The 27,883-nt window shown below is 38.4% G+C and overlaps 1 protein-coding gene across 4 annotated transcripts in view; it reads left to right on the top strand.

Annotated features, from left to right (window-relative positions):
• The window catches only part of TBC1D19 (TBC1 domain family member 19), a 152,347-nt gene that overhangs the window by 112,663 nt on the left and 11,801 nt on the right, over nucleotides 1-27,883 (top strand). For all 4 annotated transcript variants that reach the window (XM_047857045.1, XM_047857048.1, XM_047857047.1 and 1 more), the window contains 5 exons: nucleotides 7,814-7,898; nucleotides 10,788-10,832; nucleotides 21,143-21,175; nucleotides 24,575-24,684; nucleotides 26,903-26,994. In XM_047857045.1, coding sequence (XP_047713001.1) covers nucleotides 7,814-7,898; nucleotides 10,788-10,832; nucleotides 21,143-21,175; nucleotides 24,575-24,684; nucleotides 26,903-26,994 — 365 coding nt within the window. The remainder of the gene's footprint in view (nucleotides 1-7,813; nucleotides 7,899-10,787; nucleotides 10,833-21,142; nucleotides 21,176-24,574; nucleotides 24,685-26,902; nucleotides 26,995-27,883) is intronic.

Below are 27,883 nucleotides of genomic sequence, written 5' to 3'. Positions count from 1 at the left end.
AAGAAAGTGGTCCAGTTTAATTCTTCTGCATGTTGCCGTACAATTTTCCCAACACCATTTGTTGAAGACACTATCTTTTTGCCTTTGAATATTCTTTCCTGCTTTGTCAAAGATTCACTGGCCATCCAGTTATGGGTCCATTTCTGGGTTTTCTATTCTGTTCCATTAATCTACGTGTCTGTTTTTGTGCCAGTACCCTATTGTCTTGATGACTACAGCTTTGTAATACAGCTTGAAATCCAGAATTGTGATGCTTCCAGTTTTGCTTTTCTTTTTCAGGATTGTTTTGGCTATTTGGGGTCTTTTGTGGTTCTATACAAATTTTAGGATTGTCTGTTCTAGCTCTGCAAAAAATGCTGGTGGCATTTTGCTAGGGATGGCATTAAATGTGTAGATTGCTTTGGGTAGAATAGACATTTTAACGATGTTCTTCCAATCCATGAACATGGAACACTTTTCCATTTCTTTGTTTCCTCTTCAATTTCTTTTATAAGTTTCGATAGTTTTCAGAGTACAGATCTTTTACCTTTCTAGTTGGTTTTTTTCCTGTGTATCTGTTTTTGGTGCAATTGCAAATGGGATAGATTCCTTGATTTTCTTATTGCTATATAGAAATGCAACAGATTTCTGCACATTGGTTTTATATCCTGCAACTTTGCTAAATTCATGCATTAGTTCTAGCGTGTTTTGTGTTTTTTTTTTTTTTGTGGACTTTCTTTCAGGTCTCTAGAGTATCATGTTATCTGCAAATAGTGAAAGTTTAACTTCTTCCTTGCTGATTTAGATGCCTTTTATTTCTTTTTGTTCTCTGATTGCTGAGGCTAAGATTTCCAGTACTATGTTAAATAGCAATGGTGAGCGTGGACATCCTTGTCTTGTTTCTGACCATAGGGGTAAGGGTCTCAATTTTTCCCCATTGAGAATGATATTAGCTATGGGTCTTTCATAAATGGCCTTTATAATGTTGAGGTATGCTCCATCTATCCCTACTTTGTTGAGGGTTTTTATCAAGAATGGATGATCTGTTTTTCAAATGCTTTGTCTGCCTCTATTGACAGCATCATATGGTTCTTATTCTTTGTTTTATTAATGTGATAAATCATGTTCATTAATTTGCCAATGTTGAACTGGCCCTGCAGCCCAGGAATAAATCCCAATTGATCACAGTGAATAATTCTTTTAGTGTACTGTTGAATTCAATTTGCTAGTATCTTGTTGATAATATTTGCATCCATGTTCATCAGGAATATTGGCCAGTAATTCTCCTTTTTAGTGGGGTCTTTGTCTAGTTTGGAATCAAGGTAATGTTGACTTCATAGAATGAGTTTGGAAGTTTTCCTTCCATTTCTATTTTTTCTGGAACAGTTTGAGAAGAATATGTATTAAGCTCTTCTTTAAATGTCTGGTAGAATTTCCCTGGGAAGCCATCTGGCCCAGGACTCTTGTTTGTTGGGAGATTTTTGATTACTGATTCAATTTCTTTGCTGGTTATGGGTCTGTTCAAATTTTTTATTTCTCCCTATTTCAGTTTTGGTAGTTTGTGAGTTTCTAGGAATTTGTCCATTTCTTCCCGATTGCCCAGTTTGTTGGCATATAATTTTTCATAGTATTCTCTTATAAGTGTTTGTATTTCTGTGGTCTTTATTGGCTGTGATCTCTCCTCTTTCATTGGTTTTATCTATTTGGGTCCTCTCTTTGACAAATCGGGCTAAGGGTTTATCAATTTTGTTAATTCTTTCAAAAAACAAGCTCTTAGTTTCATTGATCTGTTCTACTGGGGTTTTTGTGTTTGTTTGTTTCTATTGTTTATTTCTGCTCTAATCTTTATTATTTCCCTTCTTCTGTTGGGTTTAGGCTTTATTTTCTGTTTCCTTTCTACCTCCTTGAGGTGTAAGGTTAGGTTGTATATTTGGGACCTTTCTTGCTTCTTGAGATAGGCCTGAATTGCAACATACTTCCTTAGGACTGACTTTGTTGCATCCCAAAGGTTAAAACCTTTGGTCTGTCACGTTTTCATATAAATTAGAGTTATAGATGTCAGAAAGAATATAAAATTATTATCAAGTATAGATGTATAAAAATTCAAAGGAATTAACTGAAAGCTATTAGAACAAATAAAATAATTCAATTAAATGCATATTTATCAAATAAAATATTAAAATTATTTACTCTTGTAAATTCTATTCTATGTATTATATTTCTATGTATTTTCCCTATAGAGATACTCATATGTGTATGAAATGACACAGTAAAAGGCAAATTATTTTGGCACTGCAAGAAATAGCATAAAATTGAAAATTGTTTGAATGTTCTTTTATAAGGGACTAACCCATTAAATAAATTATGGTTTATACTTATAATGAAATGCAAGGTAGCTCTTAAAATGAAGCAGCTCTATATAAAGTAGCAATGTGTTCATATGTACTGGTATGAAAGGATGTCTGAAATTCATTGTTAACTTTAAAAAGAACACAAAAAACAGCGGCGCTGGGTGGCTCAGTCGGTTAAGCATCCGACTCTTGGTTTCAGCTCAGGTCATGACCTTCCGGTTCGTGAGTTCGAGCCTCGCATCAGACTCTGTGCTGCCAGTGCGGAGACTGCTTGGAATTCTCTGTCTCCCTCTCTCTCTCTGCCTCTCCCCTAATCATGCTCTTTCTCTCTCTCTTTCAAAATTAATTGATTTAAAATATATATTTAAAAAAAACAAAACAGATATGTTCTACCTTTGGAGCTGACACTGCTGTTGGGAAGGTTCCCAATAACTAAATCCAATGACCGGTGGTCAGTCCTCCTCTTAACTGATCTCTTACCAGCATGTGACCCAGTTGTGCCCTGTCTTCACTTGGCTTTTAAGACACCACACTCTTTCTGGTTCTTCTCTTACTTTACTGGTCACCAGAGGCAAATCTAGCATTTTGGGAACCTGAAGCTTATATAATTTGGGGAACCTTTTAAAGATAGAGAATATAATGTTACAAATAAATCATAATTAGGTAAGAACACATAGTTCTTTAGAACAAGGGGAAAATCATGACAAATTATTAGAACAGTAAGAAGTTCAGGGCCCATTTTTCTGAGATCATATTAGGCAGTTTATTAGAAATGCATACATAGAAACATTTTCTGATCACAGCCTGATTTGCCCTCCTTATTTAGAGCATGCTATACCTCCCAGCAATTCCCAGCACCCAAAGGGACCCATGCTAATGAGAGATCCTAACGCCCCTTTATTAGCATCATGGGAAATCTACCTCTCTTGGTTTTTCCTCAATCTCTAAGACTCATTCCTTCCCTTCTCCTTCATATCTTAATGTTCAAGTGCCTCAGGTCTCAGTTCTTGGTCTTTTTCTAGTTATACTCACTCACTTGCTGATTTCACCAAGTTCAACTCTCTTGTGATTTTCATTATCATGTATATGTTGATACCTTCTAAACTTACATCTTCAGTCCAAACTTCTCTCCCAATCTCCACCTGCCTATTCAATACCTCCACTTAGGTTTTTGGAGATATCTCGAATTTGGTATGTTGAAGACTGAACCCTGATCTCACTCCCAAAACTGTTCCACTCAACTTTCCCTATTTCAGTTGATAGTAACTCCATCTTTCCAAGCACTAAGCACCTAGAACAGTGCCTGGTACATTGTAGAAACAGAAGGAAAGAATTAGTGAACTGATTTTTAAAAGATAACATCTGTAGAAGTCATTCAGAATGGGGCACATAATAAAAGTAATTAAGAGATATGGCAGGTTGAGTAAGTGTAGCTCAGTCCTACGTGTCATAGGAGTCAAGTAGAAGTGAATAGAGAATGGGGCAAAGGCATCATTCAAAAAGATAATGGTTGAGAATTTTCTAGAAATGTGGATAAACAAAATTTAAAGTTGAAGAAACACGACAGTCGTGAGCCATATAAATAAAAACAAATCCCAGGGGTGCCTGGGTGGCTCATTCGGTTAAGCTTCCAACTCTTGGTTTCAGCTCGGATCATGGTCTTGCAGTTCGTGAGTTCAGGCCCCACATTGGGCTCTGCGCTGGCAGTGCGGAATCTGCTTGGGATTCTCTCTCTCCTGTCTCTCTGCCACTCCCCTACTCGTGTGCTCTGTCTCTCTCTCTCTGTCTCTCTGTCTCTCTCTCTCTCTCTCTCTGTCTCTCTCAAACATAAATAAGTAAACTCTAAAAAATAAAATAAAATAAAAACAAGCCCCAAATTAAATATACAGTGGGGAAAATACAGAGTATAGAATAAAATTAAAATAATAGTAGTGGTAATAGTAATTGCAGCTAACATTTTAATAATATTCACCATTTGCTAGGCACTTTTCTACACACTTTATGTATATTAATTAATCCCACAATAGCCTCTGATGTAGGTATTCTTAGGGTCTGCATACTCTGCATATTACACGTGAGGATATTGAAACGCCAAGAAGTCTGGTAACTTGCCCAATGTCACACAGCTAGTAAGTAGTGGAATAGAATTTCAACTCGAGTGGTACAGTTTCAAACAGAGTTCCAAAGGGTTAATACATTTACCACAAAATGAATTTATCAAAAATGCTAGGCAAGTGGGAAGATTTCATTCTTTTTTTATGGCTGAGTAGTAATCCATTGTATTTCTATACCACAACTTCTTTATCCATTCATCTCTCTTGCCATTTGCAGCAACATGAATGAATCTAGAACGTATTATACCAAGTGAAACAAGTCAGACAGAGAAAGACAAATGCCATGTGATTTCACTTACATGTGGAGTCTAAGAAAACAAAACAAATGAACAATCCAAAAAACAGATTTATAAATACAGAGAAAAAACTGGTGGTTGCCAGACTAGAGAGGGGTGAGGGGATAGGCAAAATAGGTGAATAAGAGGCATAAGCTTCAAGTTATAAAATAGATAAGTCATAAGAATGAAAAATACAACATAGGGAATATAGTTAATAAAATAATAACTTTGTATAGTGTTAGGAGGTAACTATACTTAGCAAGGGTTGCATTGCTCAATGTATAGAATTGTGGAATCACTATTCTGAAACTAATACAATATTGTATATCAACTATACTTCAACAAGAGGGAGACAGAGAGAGAGAGCGAGAGCAAGAGCGAGAGCGAGAGAGAGAGAGAGAGAGAGAGAGAGACCTAGAGGAGAGAGAAGAAGAAAAGATATGTGAATTTGGAGGCTGAGATTAGAGCTGTACAGTTTCAAGCCAAGGAACACTTGGAGACACCAGAAGCTGGAAGAGGCAGGGAGGAATCTCCCCTAGAAGCTCTGGAAGGAATATGGCCCTGCCTATACCTTGATTTTGGATTTCTGGCCCAGTAGAACTGTGAGAGAATAAATTTTTATTGTTTTAAGCCACTAAAAAAAATGCTAGACAGAATTTCCTGTTTGAGTCAGGATGCGCTGGCTTACACTGTGATAACATACAAGTAAAAAATCTCAACACAGGTTGAGATTTCTTGCTCGTGGTCATGTCCCTCTGATAGGATGGGACCTAGGTCTGTGTCATCCTCACTCCAGAACCTAGGCTGATAGGGTAACCACTGTCTAGAACACTGGCGGTTGCCATGCAGAGGGAAAAGGAATGTGGTTACTGCTCCAATTCTTGAAGCTTTCATTCAGAAATTTTCAAATGACACGTATGTATTTCACTGACTGAAGAGCAAATCACATGGCCACACCTAACCCCAAAGGGGCTGGAAAAGACAGGCTGACATATAGCCAAAGGGGAATAACCAGAAATATTTGATGAAAAACCCTAAAGACTTTCATAATCTAGGTGAATATACAGAGAATATTTTAAATGTGGGGAGGAACTTTCTAAGCATTAAAGTTTTGGGAGATTTGAGCACATAAAAATTAAGAACATCTCTGTGTCAGGGGGTGCCTGGGTGGCTCAGTTAGTTAAGCGTCTGGCTTTGGCTCAGGTCATGATCTCATGGTTCGTGGGTTCGAGTCCTACATCAGGCTCTGTGCTGACAGCTCAGAGCCTAGATCCTGCTTCCGATTCTGTTTCTCCCTCTCTCTCTGCTCCTCCCCCACTCACACTCTGTCTCTCTCAAAAATAAACAAACAAACAAAAAAAAGAACATCTCTGTGTCAGCAGAGCCATTTGAAACATGTAATTAGACCAAAGGTCAGAATTGTTAATATACAAGAAATGTAAACAAATCAATAATTTTAAAAACATCTATTTTAAAATGGACTAAGATGATGAGCTGGAAAATAACAAAATAAATGCAAACGGAAAAATGTTCAACCATATTAGTAATTAAAGCAAAATGCTGTTTGTACTTATAAGATGCTGATAACCTGTTTTGATGAGAATAAGAGAAAAAGTACACTGTCTTATTGCTGTATTATTGACAACAAAAACATGACAAACTCTATCTAGAGGGCAGTTTGACAATGTGTATCAAAAGTTTTAGATTTAAAATGCCCATTGCTTTGACCAGACAGCTGGTTCAGTTTTAGGAATTTAAGTAAAGGTGTACATAAATATTTAGCTATAGGGAAGTTTACTTCGGCACTGTTTATAGTTGGGGAAAAGTGGAAGTAATTAAATGTTCAACAATAAAAGACAGGCTAGATAAACTATGTTTATTCATATAGTGGCATATTCTGCAACATTAAAAAAATGTGGACTTGGAATATTTATTATAATACTGAGAGAAAATAGATTATAGAACAGTATGCCTAACTATTGTTTGAAAAATGTATGTATGTATGTATATATGTATAAGAGCAGTCTGAAAGATATACATCAGAATATTAACACTGATGGGCTTCTAGGTGTTTTTTTTCTCCTTTTTTGATGATCTGTATTTACAATTTTTACCATAACCGTGTATTGCTTGCGTAGTCTTTTAAAATACAGTAAAAGTCAATCAGTGGCAATGGTTGGTACATTCCGCCATTGGTCCTCACTGATGCTTAATCTCCATATCTATTCTTTTTCTAAAGCTGGGCCCCTTTTTATGCCCTGGACCCACAGTTTCTCCATGGGTCCTGCTTCCTAGTCCAACCCTGACCTTGTGCCCCTGTTCTGTTAACTGGGCTTCTACCTTCTGTCATTCTCGATTCTTTTCTCAGGAGCATCTTTTCAATCCCAGGTTTTCCAATACCAGGACCCAGATTTCCTGTCACTAATCACCTTAGGATTGACCTCCTGCCCCCAAGTTCCAAGCTGGTCTCAGCAACCCGGTCCCTCCTAAGGACATCGTTGATCCTGACTCTCTGCCCTTCCTATTTTCATCTCCAGGCCGACTTGCCCCACTGCACCTGCTGGTCAGGACAACCAGCTTCTGACCTGTATTAGCTCTTTAGCTCTCTCTCGTTCCGCTGCTGCTGTCCCTTCTAGATACCCAGGAGTTGCTCTCCCTGACACACCCACCTGTCTGCTCCTGCATCCCCGCAGAGACTCTAGTTCCAGCTTCCTGCACTTCCCAGGCTGCTCTGTGGGCCACGTAGTTACCTACGGTCCTCCTATACATTTGTCATCGTGTCAAATGTCTCCCAGCTACTTCTCTTTTCCAGGTGGAAAACAGAATAAAGGAATCAACTGGTAGTTAGTAGCTTGTTCAAGATTTACGGGGCTCACAGTGAGAAGTCTGGGTGAACTTTGGCCATCGCATTTGGCATCCCCTGTAACACTTAGTGCAGGTGCACCAACAGAGGGCACTCCTCCCATTTCCAGACACAATACTGAATTGGAAAGATTCTACCTCAGTGCCTCCTAGGAAGGAAGTAGTGATGAATTAATTACCTGTTATAAAACAGTGCTTAATTGTTTCTTTCTTCCCCTGTTCTACCTAGGTATTACTTTGTTTCTCCCGGGATACATCTGTGTTGGGTCATTTTGCGTACAACAGCGCTTCACCACCGAAATCATACATCAGAGGTAAAATTTTAGTTACATAAAGGGAGTATTTTTTAAGACTTACAAAATCATAGCAAGACTGTTACATTTTATAGCATATATTAGTGTTGTTAATTTTTTTATTGTTAATGAAATTGCTCTCAGATTGTTGCAACCGTGCTTTCAACTCCTACTCAAATCACGGGTGAACAACTCAGCACAATCAAAGGCGGGTGGTTCCCAGAAGCAGCACTTAAAGTTACCTCCTTTATCTTTCCTGTTTGCCCGCTCCTCTATTGCTGTTTTTGTCATATCTGTTGACTTTTATTTTCCCCCCTAACTACGAGTTTATCACATGAATTTGCTTCTTCTGCTGCTTTTTTTTAACTTCTCTATTCCTTCTCTCAAAATGTTCTACAGCACTTAAAATTTGATGTAATTTATATGCTATTAGCACTCTAATTTCTATTTTAGTGCTTTCTTCCCTTCTTTATCACTAGCTGCCTAGCAGATATTGCTATTTCAATATCCTGCTATTACCTGACAGCTGAACTAATTTCAGCAGGAAGCCTTTCTCAATTTCTCCTTTTTATTAAGTGGTGAACACCAATCACTGAAAGCTTATAACCCTATTGTGTGTGATCATTCTCTGTTCCCATAAAGAAGTAAACTCTTTCTCCCATATCTCCTGAGTCTGACTGCCTGCCTGATTGCTGTAACCCCTGCCCTAGGATGAGCCTATATTACCTGGCTGGGATCAGGCTCCCCCTCCCCAAACTGGGGGGCTCTCTTAACTCCACTGCTTCTAAACTGAGCTTATAGAAACCTTTGGTCTGCTTGTTTGTTTCTTTAACATCATTTGCTAAAAAGCTGACTGAAGAACTTATTTAATGGGTTCACTTCTAAACTCAGCCAAGATTTTAAGGCCCTCTATCAGTCAATTTTGTCTTAACCCAGCTCACTTTGATTCCCTGATTATCCCACGTGACCATATTTATTCTGGCCTATATATATTCCCTACATGTGGAAAGATTCCCACTCCTCCCCCACAAAATCATAGGTCCTTGAGGAACTAGGCTATATCTTACTGTATCAGAAAAACTTATTTTTCCGTCCTGTGTAGGGAAAAATCCAGTTCTTTCCTACTGTGTTTCTCTACCATGTGTACCATTTACTACTCACATAAAACACTCCACTTCCGACACCAAATATATGGGAATTTCCCCTAAAACAAGAAACAAGTCTCCGACACCACCTGGGCATTCTACAATTTAGCTCAGTTCTGCACTGTGTACCCAGAGATAGCCTCACATCCCACAGACTGAGGGCTCAGTCCCATGAGACTGCCATACCCCTCACACACATACACACACACACACACACACACACTCTTCTGATGACAGTCAAAACCCCGTTTATCACCTGTGCCTCTGACCAACCAGCTATAGATTAGAAGTTCCAACAACCTGCTTCTTGGGTTCAATTAATTTGCTAGAGCAGCTCACATAACTCAAGGAAACGTACATCTACCAGTTTATGAAAGGATGTGATAAAGGATACAGATGAACAGCCAGATGAAGACATACATACGGCGAGGTCTAGGAGGGTCCTGAGCATAGGAGCTTCTGTCCCCATGGAGTTGGGGTGTGTCAGCCTCCCAATATTGATATGTTCACCCACCTGCAAGCTCTCTGAACACCTGACTACTTGGGATTTTATGGAGGGTTTCTCACATAGGTATGATCAATTTACTAACTCCATTTCCAGCTCCTGTCCCCTCTCTGGAAAATGGGAGATGGGGCTGAAAATTCCAGGGTTCTAATCATGACTTGGTCTTTCTGGTGACCAGTCCCCACCCAGGAGTCCACCAGAGTCATCCCAATAGAACAAAAGATTCTCCTAGTCTCTTATCACTTAGGAATTTACAAGGGTTTGCACCTAGCCCCATATTTAGTACCCAGCTAGTACTCTCTATCATCTCCCTCTCTCTGTCTCTCTGTCTCTCTTTCTCGCACTTTCTCTCTCTCTCTCTCTCTCTCTCTCATCTACCTTTCATTATTCCATTCTCCTTACTCACAAGCTCAGTGCTTGTTGTCTCCACCCTAACCTAAGCTGCTCATTCTTCTTATTTGTCCCCTCTCTGCCACCACCCCCAACAAGAAGAGCAAAAAAATTTTTTAACTAAAAACCTTATCTTAAAGCCAAGTGCAAGAATGCATGAGACTTTTCAATAGAAAAGTCAACGAAAGGTATTAGAAAAAACTGTCAAGATAAAGGCTATCTAACGATATTCAATGGAAGGTGGGGGAGGGGACCTCAGAACCTTAAAAGTTAAGGGAAAGCTATATTTTTTTAAAACTACTTTAAACATTTGATTATAGCGAATATACTTTCATTTTCTGAAACAATTCTGCTTTCCAATATTTAGCCTCATTCTTGGACCACATGAACTGTTTTAGGATTCAGAAAATATTACCACTATATGGTTTAAGACATTTACTTGTTAACTTTTCAGCACATTCCATAAGAATGTAAAACCAATGAGGCGCTGCAAAGCTTAGGACTTACTTTAATGAACAGATTAGAATTATTCATAGTTAGCAAAACAATTCTATGCTTCTAAATAGAGGCTTCTCTTCTTAAATGCTTAAGGCACTTGAAAGCATTTGTTCTTTTAATTATTTTGTATCAATTGCCTCACACTTAAATTTGTATTATTGACTTTAATTGATGAAAGGATTTGCTAATATCAAAAGATTAGCTGGTATATTTTCAAATTAATTCCATTTCCTAAAATGAAGTTAAAGGAGATCATACTGTGCCTTTTAAAATTGCATTATTAGTACATCCACAAAATAAGTTAATTTTTGAAGATTTATTTTATTTAATCATATTGAAACCTTCTATGGTTTGTTTGTTTTTTTCTTACAGGAAAACTAGGACTAGAAGAATATGCAGTATTTTATCCACCAAATGGTAAGAGTAATGCTATTGCTTCCTCTAGTGGGAAATAGGGAAATTACAGCTTTTATAACAAAATGTGACACTATCTTTAGATGGATACTTATTCATTATCTAAAATAAACCTTGTATGGAATAGCTCTTTTAATTAACTTTTCTATGTTTGTGGTAGGTTTGTGTTAAATTCTGTACATCCTCCCTGGTTTTCCTTCAGGCCGGTAGTAGTGTCTGCGAGGAGACTGAGTGGACTCAGGCCCAGGGTGTTTCATTTTCCTCTGGGGGACACTGACTGGGTCCATCCAGGACCTTCCTTCTGACTTCCCTGCAGCAGAGCTCAAATCGGTTGAGTGTATTGCCTTGTGTTACACTTTATTGTTCTTCTAATTTGACAAGGGTGGTATTTATGAAGTAAAAAGATCTTGAAGAAATACATCAGCCAAATAATCTATTTTAACTGTGTAAAGTGATCAAATGTATAATGATCTCATCAGATATTAACTATCCCTCTGAGATTATGGGATAGTTTTTAAGATCTGCTTTTTGGAAAAGCAATCTAGAGCATTCCTTATTACAATAATGTTAGGTTGCATCCTGAAGAAGTTCTGTTACCCCAGCAGAATTAAGAACATGGGCTTTGTAACCCAGCCGACCTGGGTTCAGATCCCAGTCCCGCCAGTTCGCCCTATGACCTTAGTAAGTTCCATGGCTTCGCTGAACTTCAGACGCATCCCCTAGGGCCCACGGATCAAATGAGACACAATGTCTAAAACGTCACAGTGACTGATATGCAGTGAGTGCTCAAAAAATGCAGCTGTTACCGGCGTGTTGAGCTTTTTTGTTAATCTCTCCATGTGAAAGCCGTGCTTGGCTTTCATGGCACTGTTCTCTCCACGCACCTGTCAGAGTGATCTCGCGGGTTCTTTCACGGGCCATCCTCCCCTGCCCCTCTGTAAGCACCAGTGTTCTCCAGTGTCCCACCCCACCCTTGTTCGGCTGCCCTTCTTTTCATACATGTTCCCATGTACCTGCTTTGTCGGCTCTATTTGTTCATTACTCTAAAATTTTTACCTACAGTTCTGACCTCTATAGTAATTAACTCAGGCTTAACATATCTCAACTTAAATGCATTCATTTCTGTTCCAATATCCACTATTCAAAAAAGAATAAAATAAAATTCAAAAATAAAAAAAAAAACAAATAAAGACCAACAAAATAAAGACCAACAACAAAAAAGCTGTGCTACTTCTCTCACAACTCACTGTGCTCTCATCTAACCAGTAATTCAAGGCCTAAACCCTGACTCCTCTCAGCCTCGCATCCCTCTCCTGTGGTAAGTCACCAGGGCCAGCCGGTTTTATCTTCAACATGCATCTGGGACCTCGCTCTCCCTCTCTTCCTCGCCATAACTGCCACCTTGCCCTTATCCAGGCTTTTCCATCTCTGGCTTATTAATTGCAACAGATACCTAACCGGTCTCTCTTCTTCCAGTGTTTTCTAGCTTTGCCTTGTCTTTCACAGTGCTGCCTGAGTTACACATCGAAAAGGAAAATCTAAAAATTGCTTTTTTTCCTTCAAGTTGTCTTTTCTGAGAAACGGAGAGGGGGGAAGGGGCAAAGGGAGAGCGAGAATCTTAAGCAGGCTCCACACCCAGCTCAGAGCCCGATCTCACAACCATGAGATCTTTACTGAAATGAAATCAAGAGTCGGACGCTCGATTGCCTGAGCCACCGAGACACCTCTCTCCTGAAAGTTTTCTTAATGGCTTCCCATCTCTTCCCAAGTGATGTCCAAGCCTCTTAGCCTGGTGTACGAGGACCTCTTTTGACCCGGGCCTGTATTCAGTCTGATTCCTTGCTTTGTATTTCACCTTTTCCTGTCTCACTGTCTTTTATCATAGCAATACCAAACGATTACCTCACACGTGCACGTGCACCCCTGCCAACTCTCTCAAAGCAACGTGCAGGGCTCAGCTCAGGCATGATCCTTTTCAGGAAGCTTTCCCTGAGTCCTTGGGTTTGGTTATGGTCCCCCTTTTTTTTTTTAGCTCCCATAGTATCCAGTGTGAAAGCCTTTGGTATCTATTTTATTATCACGACATTATTTGTTTATGCTTTATCTTCCCCTCTAGATTGCAGGCTTCTTAAGGTGGAAGGCCATGTATCTTTATTCCCTCAGTACCTAGCTATAGTAGGAGGTTAGTGAGTCTTTATTTGAACTAAATTAGAGAGGATTTTTAATTTGAGCATTTACTTATGTTTATTACCTCTGCCTCTTCAGAAACTTAAATTTCAGATAACTTTTTATGTTTATCCAAGAATCAGGAAACCAGGGGAAAAATACCTCTGAAGAGCCAAAAGAGGTGTCCACGGAGTCAAATTCCTGCTCTCTCCATGCCTAGGAGAGCTTTTACTTAACACACGTGCCTAACAAGCTTGGTTTACTGGTGTTTATGCCCCCCTACAAAAGTGGAAGCATAGAAAGAGGCCCACACAGATGGGAAAAATGACTAACAACAGCAGAACAGCAATCAGAGGCTTCACAAAGGAAAATAGAAGAACTATAATAACCAGCACATAAGAGCGCTCCAGAAAATCTGCCGGGGACCATTTTATGTAAAAGCCAGTAACCTTGTGACTTTTTAAAGAGTTACGGTGCACGTGTATGTACGTAGTTATAGTATGTACTATAATAATTTAAGACTTTTATTAGGCACTTGAGACACCAAAAAACAAATGGCCGTAATAATAGCCGTGACGGCAGTCAGGGCGGCGGCAGCTAACGTTTTGCAGGCAGAACTGTGTACCAGGCAGTGTGCTAAACGCATTACGTGCGGCAATCCGCTTGGTCCTTACAAGGCGTAGCCTGCCGAGGCAGGGACTAGTGTTATCCCTATTTCTAGATGAAGAAGCTGAGGCACAGAGTGTCCATTTGCTCCGCCGGTGAGGGGCAAAGCCAGGCTTTCAATCCGAAGCTCTTTGACTTCAGTCTTCTTCATCACCATGCCCTATTGCCTCAGAAAATGTTACCGTGTACATTAGAGTGGCTTTTGGAAGAAAAGAAAGGGGCTGATATGTTGAAAAAGTGGATGTGTAGAACAGGTTCTAGAAAGATTTTCATTCAGAATGAAAATAGTTTAATACTAAATGGGGTGACCCCTACAGCCGCTCATAAACTTCATTCTTCAGAATAATTTTTTCTTTCAGGTAATTTTAAAACCTTGCCAGAATCAGAGAGAGCTCTCTTCTCTGGGCATTGAGTCCAAAGTTGCAGAACAAGAGGAGACAAAGACTAGTCAGTCTGTTTTCCCTTTATTCTTTCCTCAAAGCAATACTAAGCAGCACTTGTATGTTATCCATTCCACTGCTGTCCCAAATAGGATTACTTTAAAATCTTAAGGACACCTCCGCCACTGACCTCATTTGAGGCCTTGTCGGTGGACAGACTTTCTGTAGCAGATTCACTAAACAACTGGTAGGCAAAATTTCTGAGCTGAAGAGAGTTTTCATAGGAATTATATAAGCTTCTCTTGTTTTTACTTTTCGTTCAACTTATATAACTTGTTTTCATTTATTCATTTAATACTTACACAGTCCTGCTCTGGCTCCCTCTTCTATTCTAGGGTGGGTGATCTGCAGTAAAAAGTACCTACTGTCAAGAAGCTTACATTCTAGTGAGGGAGACAACAAGCAAGTAAATAAATAACCAATGAAAATAATTTCAGAGAATGTGATGTGAACCATGAAGGGGAACAGAAATTGATAGGGAGGGTGCGGCTTTAGGTAAAGGGCTTTGCCTTTAAGTAAACGTAAGGCTTTAGGTAAGGTCACCTTTAGGTAAGGTGATCGGGAAAAGTACTTCTGAGGAGGTAGAATATGAACAGAGACCAGGATATGCAGAGTGAGCTGTGCAATGAAGTAGGAGAGCATTCCAGAGGGAATACATAGCATGTTTAAAGGCCTAAGACGGGAACCTGCTTGATGGTTTGAAAGAACAAGACGGCCGGTGTGACTGGTGACAGTGAGCAAAACATAACCTGGTACTAGGTGAGACAGGAGACTTAGGGACCAGGTCAGATAGGGAGACAGTTGATCTAAAGTTTTGTCTAGTAAGTCTAGTGTCTGGGCTTCCTCAGGAATAGTTTCTGTTAATCTCTTGTTTTCATGTGAATGGGCTATACTTACCTTTTTTTTTTTTTTTTTTTCTAATTTTAATTCCAGTATAGTTAGCATACAGTGTCATGTTAGTTTCAGGGGCACAATAGTGATTCAACTTTCCATATATTACTCAGTGCTTGTCATGGTTAAGTGTACTCTTAGTCCCCTTGAGCTATACTTTCTTATTTCTTTGCATGCCTAGTAAATTTTTTGTTCATAACTAGATATCTTGAATATTATAGTGTGGTAACTCTAGAAATTAAATTGTCTCCCCTCCCCAGAATTTGTTGTTGTTGCTTGTTTAGTGACTTTTCTAAACTACTTTGTCAATATTGTGTTGTTTTTTTTGTATGGAGTGCCCACTGAGGTCTCTGTTCCATTAGCCTAGTGGCCAACTGGTAATTTGACAGAGGTTTCCTTAAACATCAGAAACCAAAAGAAAAAAAATCTATCCCAGTCTTTGCAGGTTGGCTGTATGTTGAGGTACTCCGTCGAGGCTTAGCCAGGCCATTTAATTTTTTTTTTTTTAATTTATTTATTTGGAGAGAGAGAGATTCTAGAGAGCGCAGGGGGAGGGGCAGAGACAGAGGGAGAAAGAGAATCCCAAGCAGACTCCGCTCTGTCAGCACAGAGCTCAGTGTAGGGCTTGAACTCATGAACCATGAGATCATGATCTGAACCAAAACCAAGAATCAGACGCTTCACCGACTGAGCCACCCAGCCGGCCCTCGCCAGGCCGTTTAGAGTTCTACCCTAGCCTTCACTTCCTGCTTGCCCAGAGCCCAGAAGTCTGGCAGAGGTGAAAGCCGAAGTACTTCTCTGATCTTTTCTAGATTCCCCTGAATACAGAGGAGTTTTTCAAAGCCTTTATATCTCCATATATATCCTTCCACAGCCTCTTCATTTCCAGGCTTGTCAGTCTGTCTGCTGCTTGCCTCATCTGTTATCCTTTGCTGCCCCAGGAAGCTTTAGCTAGTATATTTGCACCTAAGTGGGCAGGCCATTTCAGCCCAATCCCTCAGATAGTTACTAGACAGGTCAAAACACACAACCACAATTTTTTGATTCACGATCCCTATTGCCAGCAAGCTGCACCAGGAACATGGGTGCAGGAACATCATAGCTGCCTCCAAGCTGGAGAATGGGCGATGGTAGGTGGGTAAATTAAAATACCACAATGCTTTCTTTCCAAAATTCAGCAGCTTCTTTTTTCATGAAGGATTTCCTTGGTTGTAATTTTTTTATTTTTTTGTTTTGTTTTATTTTATGTTTTTTTTTTTTTAAACAAATTACAGAACTCAAAAAAAGTTGATCTAACAGTTCTAGCCAGCTTAACCGCTGCTTTAGCGGAAGGGCAGAATTTTGGAGTTCCCTACTCTATTTTTCTCAGTGACATCTCTTCTCTGATTCCTGACTAATATTTTTAAAAGATCATGCTCACCACTGTGTAAAATAAAAGTGTCACTCTATGGGGTGCCTGGGTGGCTGAAGCATCCGACTCTTGATCTCAGCTCAGGTCTTGATCTCCAGGTCATGAGTCCAAGCCCCACGTTGGTCTCCATGCTGAGCATGGAGCCTACTTAAAATAATAATAATAATAATAATAATAATAATAATAATAATAATAAGTAAAGTGTCATTCTAATATAAGCTCTGAGAGAACAAGAACCTTTTGATGACCAAGAGATCTAACACCTAGAATCATGCATAGCGTAAAGTCACTGCTCAGTAAATGTTATTGAATGAGAGAGCCAATGAATGAGGGAATCAATATGGAAGAACCTAGAGGAACAAGAATAGAAGCAAGGGAAGGAGACAGGAGAAATACACATAGATCTGACTGAGATTTAAATACACAGCACAATATACCAATACCATTTGTTTCCTATAAGACAAAATAATGCTAGTGAACATTAGGTGGAGGCATTTTAGGACTCTACATCAGGGCAACTCCATGCCCCTCCCCATCCCCAGGAAACATTGTCAATGTCTGTAGACACTTTTGGTTGTCAGAGCCAGGGGGAGGCGGGGTTTTACCAGTGTCTCATGAGTAGAGGCCAGGGATGCCATTAAATACTCTACAGTGCACATGGGGCGCCTGGGTGGCTCAGTCGGACTTAAGCGTCCGGCTTCAACTCAGGTCATGATCTCGCGGTTTGTGGGTTCGAGCCCCGCATCCGGCTCTGTGCTGACAGCCTGGAGCCTGGAGCCTACAGCCTGCTTCAGATTCTGTGTCTCCCCTTTCTCTGCCCCTCTTCTGCTCATGCTCTGTCTCTCTCTGTCTCTCAATAATAAATAAACATTAAAAAAATGGAAAAAAAACCGACAACATTCTACAGTGCACAGGACAGCCCCTCACGACAAAGATTAGGAAAGGCTCTTGGAAGCAATAGTGAAAATATGTCATTTTAAACCTGCTCACAAGTGTCCAGTCGATAAATAGCAATGTGCTTTGTCATCTATATTAATTAAATAAAGTAAAAACATCTCATAATCCAAAATTTATTTGATGTATAACTTTAGACATAAGTTGAAAACCTAATCAAATTTGTATTTAAAATACGGTTTTCAGATTGATACTTAAATATGGCTATGTTCTGGTATTTGGGAAATTTTAATTGCTGAAATAAAGTAACAGTGATATTCTGAAGTTCTGATGCATAAAGACAACCGAAATAGCTAGGAAACAATTTAACCATTGCCGTATCCCTACTCTTACTGACCTGTAGGCTACATGTAGAATGAGAATAAGCAAAGGAAATGATTATTTCAACAAATGAGTTAAACTTTACCAAGTAATCCCACATGAAGGAGTGTAAAAATTTGGAATGATGTTAAAGTCAATCAGACCTGAAAGCTGTGGTACAACTATAAATGCTGAGTATTAACAGAGACAGTGAGGAAATGAAGGGAAAATATCTAGTAAGTGTGAAGCATGTTGATATTTGGTGTATTTTCTGAGTCATATTTACTATTTATATCTTAATCTAGTTCAAGATTTATTTCTGTGGCCGATGTTTACCATTCTGAGCTATGTCAAAGGCCCATTAAATTATGACTTTGAAAAATTATTCCTATTCAATGGAACAGGCAGTTAATATTTTAGACTTTCTTTAGATGGCCAAAGGATGGCTGGGCTCTTAAAATAATCTGTTGTGGCAAACTTGGAGGACTCTAAGGCCAGAGGAGAGCTGGTAGCCCAAGCATCCCGCTGCCTGTTAGAAGTATACTCTGGGATGGTGGCCACGTGCATGAAACTCGACCCTTGAAACACTTGAAGCGACAGGAGGCAAAGGGAAGGATTTGGGGAAACTGGCCAAGAACGCGACACCCTCTGCGATCAAAGAACTGTTCTAGGTGAAGTGTGCCCTAGAGTGTTAGTGGATTCTTCACTGCTTCTTATGCCTTCTACTTTTGTTTGCCAGAATTTGACTTTGTCCTCCTTTAACAGAGCAGACAGTGCACCCTTTTCTGGAATCTTAAGCCCTGGCTAATCTTGATTAAGCTGAAGTGAACCCTTATCTAATACTGACAAAAAAAGAAGTTCTTAGGTTTAAGCCGATACCTAACTGTGTTACTGCCTCTTGTGAGAGCGTAAAATAGCTCTGATTGCCGACCATCTGCTGTGTCCTCAACTCTGCACTGGTGCACATTGAGGACATTAACTCACTGGTGCTTTAGTACAACTCAGTGAAGTTGTCTTGTTCATCTCCATTTTCAAAAATGAAAACACAGACTCAAGAGAGTGTTGGTAACTTGCCTCGAGTCACACAGAATTCCAACCACATCTGTATGAGTTCGTTGGACATTCGTAATTTCAATACTGAGTTATTAAGAGCTTCCTATTCTATGTGTTAATTACTTATTCATAAATTAAAATTACACTTCAATATTTTTTTTACTTGAAAAAAAATTTTAGGGGCGCCTGGGTGGCTTGATATCAGCTCAGGTCACGATCTCAAGGTTGTGAGATCGAGCCCAGCATGGGGCTCTGTGCTGGGCATGAAGCCTGCTTGGGATTCTCTCTCTCCCTCTCCCTCTGTCCCTCCCCTGCCACGCAAACACACTCACTTTCTCTCTCAAAATAAATAAATAAACTTAGAAAAATATTTTTTATTGGAGTATTATTGACACACAATGTTACATTAGTTTCAGCTAACCAACATGGTGATTGGACAAGCCTATACTATTCTGTGCTCACAAGTATAGCTACCTTCTGTCACCGTAGAGCACTATTGCAATACCAATGACTATATTCCCTCTTTTATCCCTGTGACTTATTCATTCCATAACTGGAAGCTTGTATCTCCCATTCCCCTTCACCCATTTTGCCCACCTCTCAACTTTCTCCCCCTAGCAACCATTAGTTTCTTCTCTGCTGCGCTTTAATACTTTATTTAAAAGCTTTGATCATATCTATAAAATGCTCCAATTTCCATCAATTTGTATCATTTGTAGAAGATACTGTGGGTGCTGAAGATATTACACAGTAGGAATTGTGTCCCTTGCCTCAAATAGCTTATGACCTAGCTGCTTCTAGAGCAGCTATAAATTTCAGAACTTGAGGGAGATGTGGGGAAAGTGTAACTAACCCCAAGTCACCCTAATATTGCATCCCTTTTTGCTGCTTGACGGTTCACGAAGTCATTCACTGTAAGCTTCCTAATTAAAAGTGGCTTGTCCTGACTAGGGTAGTCCTATCCTTGGATCCTTAATAAATATTTGTAGAAGATGAAAATCATAATAGTAACACCTTCACTCCTGACTACCCTCACCTGCTTGTTCAAATGTTGTTGCAATAGCTTAACAGAGGAAAGAAAAAGGGGTTTTGCAGGAAGAATATAAGGGTTTTGGGGGCGCCTGGGTGGCTCAGTTGGTTAATTAAGCGTCCGACTTTGGCTCAGGTCATGATCTCACAGTTTGTGAGTTCGAGGCCGCACCAGGCTCCGTGCTGACAGCTCGGAGCCTGGAGCCTGCTTCAGATTCTATGTCTCCCTCTCTCGCTGACCCTCCCCCACTCACACTCTGTCTCTGTCTGTCTCTCAAGAATAAATAAACATTAAAAAAATGTTTAAAGAATATAAACGTTTTATATGATAGCAACCTGCTTTGAGAGGCAGTATTTAGAAAGATACAATATATACTTACATTTCTGTAGAACATCAAAATATGCCTACTGTCTATTAACTCATTTGTCTCTCAGATTTTTTTTTCATATGTCAACAATTTTATCGTAGAAAAGTTAGAAAAGACAGACTTGTTTTTTTTATTTTCTAAAAGCCTATAATCAGGAAAGAAATAAAATTAAACAGCAGAGAGAGAAGGTAGAAAAAGATGGTTGTTCCTAAGAAGAAAAAGAGACTCAACCAGAGATATAAACAGAGAGAGAGACTTGAAGAAGGAAGGTGGTCCCTCATCTAAGTGCTCCGTGCAACTCAAGCTGGTGGCTATCATGTCATTAGGAATGTTGACTACTCTTATAACTCTAATCTGGTTTTGAATTTTTTCAGTTTCTAGAAAGCAAAAGACCTTAAAGTTGGTAAAGAATCTCGCCACTGGAAGATCCTTACATGTCCGGTTTTCTTTGGATCTCACAAATTTCTCTGCATTTACTCTAGACATGATTGTTAAACGTAGAATTTTAGAGCTAGATGATATTTCAGAGACAGTGTTAGTTCCTCTGCATGACAGGCAGTTAACTAAAACTCAGGAAGTTCAGTGACTTTCCTGAGGTGACCCAGCTGGTTTATGTAAGCTGGTCACTTATCTTTTTAACAGATTGGATTCTAATATACAGGATGAAGTTGTTTCAGGAAGGACATAATCTGCTGACTTTCTGAGACCATCCTAATTTGTTCTTAAACTTAGTTTTGCCATCTGCCCTGTTCTGTTTTTGTAACATATTCAAAGTTTTAATTTTTTAGCATTATCAATAGAAAGTTTACTGGATATATATCAAAAACTTCTGGTTTGTTTTTCTCCAGGTATTAAAAAGCATATATTTTTTTTTTTATTGGCTACCATCACTAAGTCTTTCTGACAGTCATGAACAGAGTTGAAGCAAAAATAGCAACCCTTTCTATTTTCGTTTTTAATCCTCTGAAGCTTACCTAATAACTCAGTGGGTATATTAATTGAAAAGAAACACTTTTTTTTTTTAATCTTTTTTAGGTGTAATCCCTTTTCACGGATTTTCAATGTATGGTAAGTTGGGCTTTAAAATATTCACTGTTTTTATTACACTTCAGAAAATTAAAGATGAAGATCACAGTTTATACCACATCACCCACACGCTTACCAAGTAACTGTACACATTTTTAAATATTCAGTTTAGTATTTGTTTATACCGCCAATTAAACTTTTTAAAAATAAAGGGTCATCATACTTTCTCAGATGATGACTGCTTGGCCAATTAAAGTCAGAAGACAATGTGGAAGTGATTTTGTGTTTACCATTCTCTAATCCAATGGAAACGCGCGGGTTTTTAGTTCTGACGGGTGTAAAAGGTTGCTGAAATTCCCGAACAAATTTTAAACAAATAATAGGTGAGAAAGGATGTGAAGGGAGGGCCAACACTAAGTCTGGGTTTATGATTTCTCTAGACTAGTCCCAAGGTACATGTGAAAAACACGTGTGCAGGCTTAACAGCCCCGAATGCCTTTCTGGCCTCCCGCGGCATCAAACGAGGAACACAGAAGCTTAATGAAGCTTAATGAAGATTAGCAAGAGTGCTCTACACCTCAAAACCACTTAATTTTTAAATTTTCACACATTACATAGAAACCTGTTGAAGAGCGTCGTCGCCAAAGTCGCTACCCACCCCCCCACCTGTACCCTAAACAGAAATACTTTAACGTTTTCCTTTTGTAAGGAGAATCAGCAACACGTTAACCCTTTTCTTGGTAAAAGCCCCTCAGTGTTCAACATCAGACAATAATGGTGAATGACATAATATAAAACTTCTAAGACCAGCATGCAGTGAAAAGGATTCAGAGGACCCAGGAACTTTGTACTATGCTACCCTTCGTGGTGTTGATCACAAGCTTCCATTATGGGGCACTCTGCTTTATTCTCTTGAGCAACCAATGTTCCATAATGTAATACATAATGTTACGATGTTTCAGCATACTTCTCTTTTCTAAACACATGAGGAATTTAAAATAGAAAAGCCCCCAAAAAGTTACTAAATGTTTACATCTAATAATAAAAGTGCTGTCTTTTTATCTATTTCAATTCCAGCTGCAAGAATTGTTCAAGTAAACGGCTTTTAAAAAGTGAACTTGAATGATTTGGAGGACATTAATGGTGTCAGGAAAGTTTAAACCTTCTAGCAACTCTTAGGGAATAAAATACATCATTGACTCTGAGTCTGCTTGTTCACACTTCTGGTCACTTAAGTATTGGCTAAGGTTTATACACCAGAGGGGAGAATGTTCACTAAGGATGTAGATGACGCAAAATGTTTGGTACAGAGTTTATTAACACTCTCTTAGAAATATGTGGGAAGCACCCACAAACACCTGGCAGCAACCACCCATTTAGAATACGAGAATAATCACATACCATCCCCGAGGAACTGTAGTTAGTACTTTGCCACCTCGGTGTTAGTTACTGTAGTGCTTCAAAATTACAATACTTATCTCGTTTAAAAATGGATTTAAACTGGCCTTCCTCTCTCCCATTTATGCAGATGAATGAAGTTATTGTAGGTATAGCATATCATGACTTCATAAGTAAATTCCTATGGCACAATATTTAATTGGATAAAAAGACAATGCGCAAAGTCATTTTTACGAAGGAACCAGATAGGGAGATGCGCTTTCGATAGAAAATAAACTCACGTAGATTTTTTTTGTATATTGTACATAATGGACTAAAGCTTTTCCATTTCATGGAGAATTTCATAAGGAATTCAACACAAACGGTAGTGGTATCTTTAATAATAACTGATTGCAAAGGTTTTTGTATTATACATGTTTGTAAAAAAGTGCTCACTGAAAAATTCTTTTATTCCTTCACTGGAAATGACCGTTAAGGTTGCTGAACCCATAAAATCTTAAAATTCAGATTATAGGTTTTTACGTATCAGTATCTTTAAAAGTTAAAGGAAAAAATATGCATAAAAAGGTAAATAAATTTCAAACCTTCACTTTGAACTTATAATAATACCATGTATTTGTGCCACATTGCTTTATCTTACGTTGTTATAATTAGAATATGAGTTAGTCTTTTTAAATATATAGAATACCTTTTTAAATATAGAGACTACCTTAATAAATAGCAATTTATTTTGGTGGTAAAATAAATTTTTCAAGTTAGTTTTTAAATGGAAAGTCATGGCTGTCAGCTTTTAAACATCTGTATGTATATAACATAATTTTTTTCTCTCTGTATATAAAGGAGGGGTTTTTTTAGACTCCCCTAAAATTGATTTGTCTCTCTTTGACCCTTCAGAAAAAAGTGCAGTCTCTCCCTTGCAACACTAGTTTTCGCTGATTCACTCGTCTGTAATACTGTGCACTGCCATGTAGCCCAGATCATTGAATGTTTGTATTTGTAAGAATTTAAAATTTTTTTATCATTTTTCCTTTCACTTTGTGAAAAAGAGGTGAGTTGCCTCATTGGTTTCCCTGATGACTTAATGCCTCCTGCTCTCAGGGCATTACTGACAGATTATGGAGCCTGAGAATTTCTAACCTGTCCTTTTTACATCATAGCTGAAATTACCCAAAAAGTAAGTCATCTTGTGTTAAAATTAATATTTAGGTAATACAGTTTTATGTGTCTGCATTATAAGTGTGCTTATGCTGCCTGAAATTCTTGAGGTTTGAAAAGATGAAAAGCACAACCATATCAGTCCAGAATAATCCTGTCTTATCAGCATCTGAGATTAGGACTTCCTGACATTCAGTTGTGGGGTCTCTGATTGAGTTGACCCACCCATGTTTAATTGCCAAGAGTTGGGTGCAAAGGAAGACGTAATTCAACATTCATTAGACAAATGAATCCTCTGCCCGAGGGTTGGTTTATTGTGAATCTGTGAAAACTGTCTTTACACGATGCTGAGATATGGACCAATAGTCTAAACTGTTCATCAAAATCTTTATTTTCAAACTGAACTAGTTGAAGACCATGATTCTACACACTAGTCACGAATTATCTTCTATTTTGCTTACCGGACTTCCAAAATAAAAAACTTTGCAAAGCGGCCTGGATCCTTTGTGGAACAAGTGAAAAATGAATTGCCTGATTGTCACTCTTTACTATTTCAATTGAAAAGAAGAGAGACTTGACTTTCCGTAGTTTTTTCAAGTTACTTTGAATTTTTCATATCCCTAGGAGTGTAATTCCATTGTGCCATTCTTGTAGTCAGTTGGGATTACAGTAGTTTTTAACGACTCCTTCCTTTATAGCTTTTAATGACTGGACTTTTTACGTGTGTATATGCTTCCTTTTCAACACGATAAAACTACGTATGATTTTAGACTTGTTGTTGAATGAATATTACCGTAATATAGATTTATTCTTTCATGTTTTGTTGACTTATTTTCTAAAACTTTAATAGTTCTACCATGCTATTGATTGCTTTCTTTATTCTTCCAGTTGCACCGCTTTGTTTTCTGTACCACGAACCTTCCAAACTGTATCAGATATTCCGTGAGATGTACGTGCGTTTTTTCTTCAGACTACATTCCATCTCTTCTCACCCTTCTGTAAGTTCATAAACATTGGATCAAATTAGACTCTAATCTGTTTTCTTCCCTTAAGGAAAAGTCTCCTACTCGGTTTCATTGTGAAGCAACACATTGTAATTTGTGGTTTTAAGCAACATATTTCTGTAGAATAAATGAAAAGAAAAAAAAGTTGATATTTAAATACTTTGGGTGATAATGAAGGAGGAAAAACGCCTTTATCAATTGCACTTACATTATCTTTTATATGTTAACAGAAAAAAAAAACCATATAAAAATGTCTGTATTATTCACTTGGACAAGTATGCCTTCTTTGCACGCTGGTGTCCCCATCTAGGAGATGAGCTTGATATATTTCTGTAGTGCTCAGGAGAAGAGCACTTGGGTAGTCCTCGGCTCATGGCCAAGTGTCCTGTAAATAAATGAGTGCTGTTTTTACTGTTGTTGTTGCTGTGATTATCATCATCATCATCTCTTCTTTGTTAATGAAAATCAAACATTTATCTGTCACTTATTTTTCAATTTCACATTTGACTAGTTATCAGTTACCATACTGATATTTTCTTTGTGTTTATTCAGTAGATAGCTCCGTTGACCTCAAAGTCAAAGAGGAGCATATCGGGAGTTGAACATTTTTATCTGTTTTATTTGGCCAGTCCTTTATCATATCTTTTTTTCCACCCATGAGCTTCAGTAAAAGCAGTATTTATTTTATATATTTTTTTCACCTTTGGGCCTGCTCTGGTTTACTTGTGGGTAATCTGACTGGCTCTCCAGAAGAAACAGTAACTTAGAACAGGTATCAGGGCTACCAGATTTCCCTAAAGAGAAGACTCTGTCCCTGCTGTTAAACTGAATTGCTGTTCTTTATCCCCCCCAGTTTAACCCTGCGTATTCCTGTTCCGCTTCCCTGTGTCTCCACCTTTGCTCGCATACATTGCTCGTGAGAGCCAGCAGATAACAGAAATCCAGGAGGTCTCACATGAACAAAGGAGGCACCACCAATTATCTTGGGTTTCTTCTCTCCGAGACAACTTGAGTTAGTGCTTATCTCACATTAATTTTTAGTCTAATCCGAAATAATGCTAACAATTCTATTTTCTAATAACCTCATTTTTAGCCTCAGATTTCTTACTCTCATATTCTGTACCATTTTATGCTTCAGAGTTTAAAAAAAAAAAAAACCTTTTTTTTAAGTGGCTGCCCGTTACACACCCACAGTGTCTGTCCCTGTGCAGAGCACTGAAGCTTGACGCCCAGCAAACCCTGGATATTCTTTCTCTGTCTCCGTGCTGACCCTGAGGTGTCCTTTTTCAGTGAATTGGTTGGGCCAGCCCTGCCTCTGCCCTTTCTTTATTCAGTGGCAGTCATCTCCTTTTCTGGCTTGCAGCCAGACTCAACTATTTGGAACCACGACAGCCTTTTTTCTCTAGAAACTCACAAAGAGGATCAAAACTTCCTTACAAAGATCAACCCTGCGGAATGCTGAGCTACAAGAAAGACTTTATTCAGAGTTGTCAAGTAATAAACACACTTGAAAAGCCATCTGCTTAAATCGGTTACTTCTTGTCCTCTACAAATAATGCCCTTATAAAGGGTAGATTTCAGATACATACACAGATGTATAGTTCAGGCATAATGTGTGTATGTCTTTATACTAAGTAACCAAACATTCTTGTCCGATAACTTCCTGATGCAAATTTCAAGCAGTCAGTAGTCCCTTTTCCCCTGGGGATGGATTTCAAAGAAAGTGAAAACAGCAGGAAATACTTTCCTTGATGGGTGAGGCAGCTAGAAGGGAAAGGACACACGGAGGCATAAAGTAAAGGGTGTGACTATAGTACCAGAGAAATACCTGGAAACTGGAATGGATCCAGAAAAAACTAGTTTGCTGGACCTAAGTGATCATACCAGGCTTACAAAGTAGCATGTTTTCTATAAAATGATGTTTTTCCTTGGACTCTGAGCATTATACACCAGATTATATAGGGAACGCATTGTGTTAAAAAGGAGGCTCCTTGGCATATCTGTAATAGTAAGTATCCGTAAATAGGGAAAAATTTATCTTTAAACACAGTATTAGAGATCATTAGTACATTTCCTGTTTTTGACTCTTAGACAATATACAAATATTTATGTTAATAATCTTTTCCTCATTTCCATTTGAATAATATATTGGCAGAGTTCATTTTTAAATACTAAAATATATTTTTCTTTTGTGTTTTGTTATTATATCCAGGGTATTGTGTCCCTCTGTCTGCTGTTTGAAACTCTTCTTCAGACTTACCTCCCCCAGCTCTTTTATCATCTACGAGAAATTGGGGCTCAACCGTGAGTACCTTTCTTTCCTAATTGAAGAATAGATTGTTTGACATTAGAAGGTTCTCTTATATCATTGTAAAGCACTTTTAAGGATACAGTAATTCCTCAGAGAAATTAAACTAACAGTTTCTCCAATGAAACAGTAATTATCCGGTAGTAAAGTGTAGCTGTACATTGTGCCAAAAATTTTTGGAAGAATTCCCAAAATCCTGATAAATTTTTATTTGCGGGGATTTTTATGCCTGGTACAAGAAGCACCAAAATGAACTTATTTCCATTTATAATGAGAGGTGTTGGCCAAAACTGAGGCAAAAATTTGTGGATACAAATATTACCCAAGAACTGTGATAATAATAAAATTAAGTCAGTTTAGGCTAAATTTATCAGAGAACAACTTATGAAAGCTATATAAATTAAAGTTTGCTGTCTTGTTAAAGGAAACAGATAAATTACCTAGCAATGACTGTGATTTTTTTCATTCCAAAATTTGAAGATTTGTTCATTTACCTCAATATTAGTTATCAGTGAATATATAGGGTATCTCTGGACTTCCATATTATTGGTTCTCTTCTCTTTTTGAAATAACAATGTCTAAGGCAACAGAAGTTTCTAAATGATTAATTAATATTTTGTTACTGTCTTCCCCTTCGTGCAACCAGTTTCCACTATTGGGAGGACATATTTGAAAGGTGCATTAACTCTGAGATGGCAGAAGTAGTTAATGGGAAATACAACAGTTTAGTATTTGTCGTCCCCACACTTGAATCCACATCAGGTGGATGGATGGATGGATGGATGGATGAGTGGGTATGTTTAAGAGACAGACCAGGGTTTAAATTCTGTCTACTAAACTGTATAATCCTAATGAAGTTATTGAATTCATCTAAGTTTCATTTTC

The sequence above is a fragment of the Prionailurus viverrinus genome, chromosome B1 (genome assembly GCF_022837055.1).
Source record: "Prionailurus viverrinus isolate Anna chromosome B1, UM_Priviv_1.0, whole genome shotgun sequence".
Classification (NCBI taxonomy): domain Eukaryota; kingdom Metazoa; phylum Chordata; class Mammalia; order Carnivora; family Felidae; genus Prionailurus; species Prionailurus viverrinus.
Note: the sequence above shows the minus strand (reverse complement) of the source record. Positions and strands in the feature narration are given on the sequence as shown.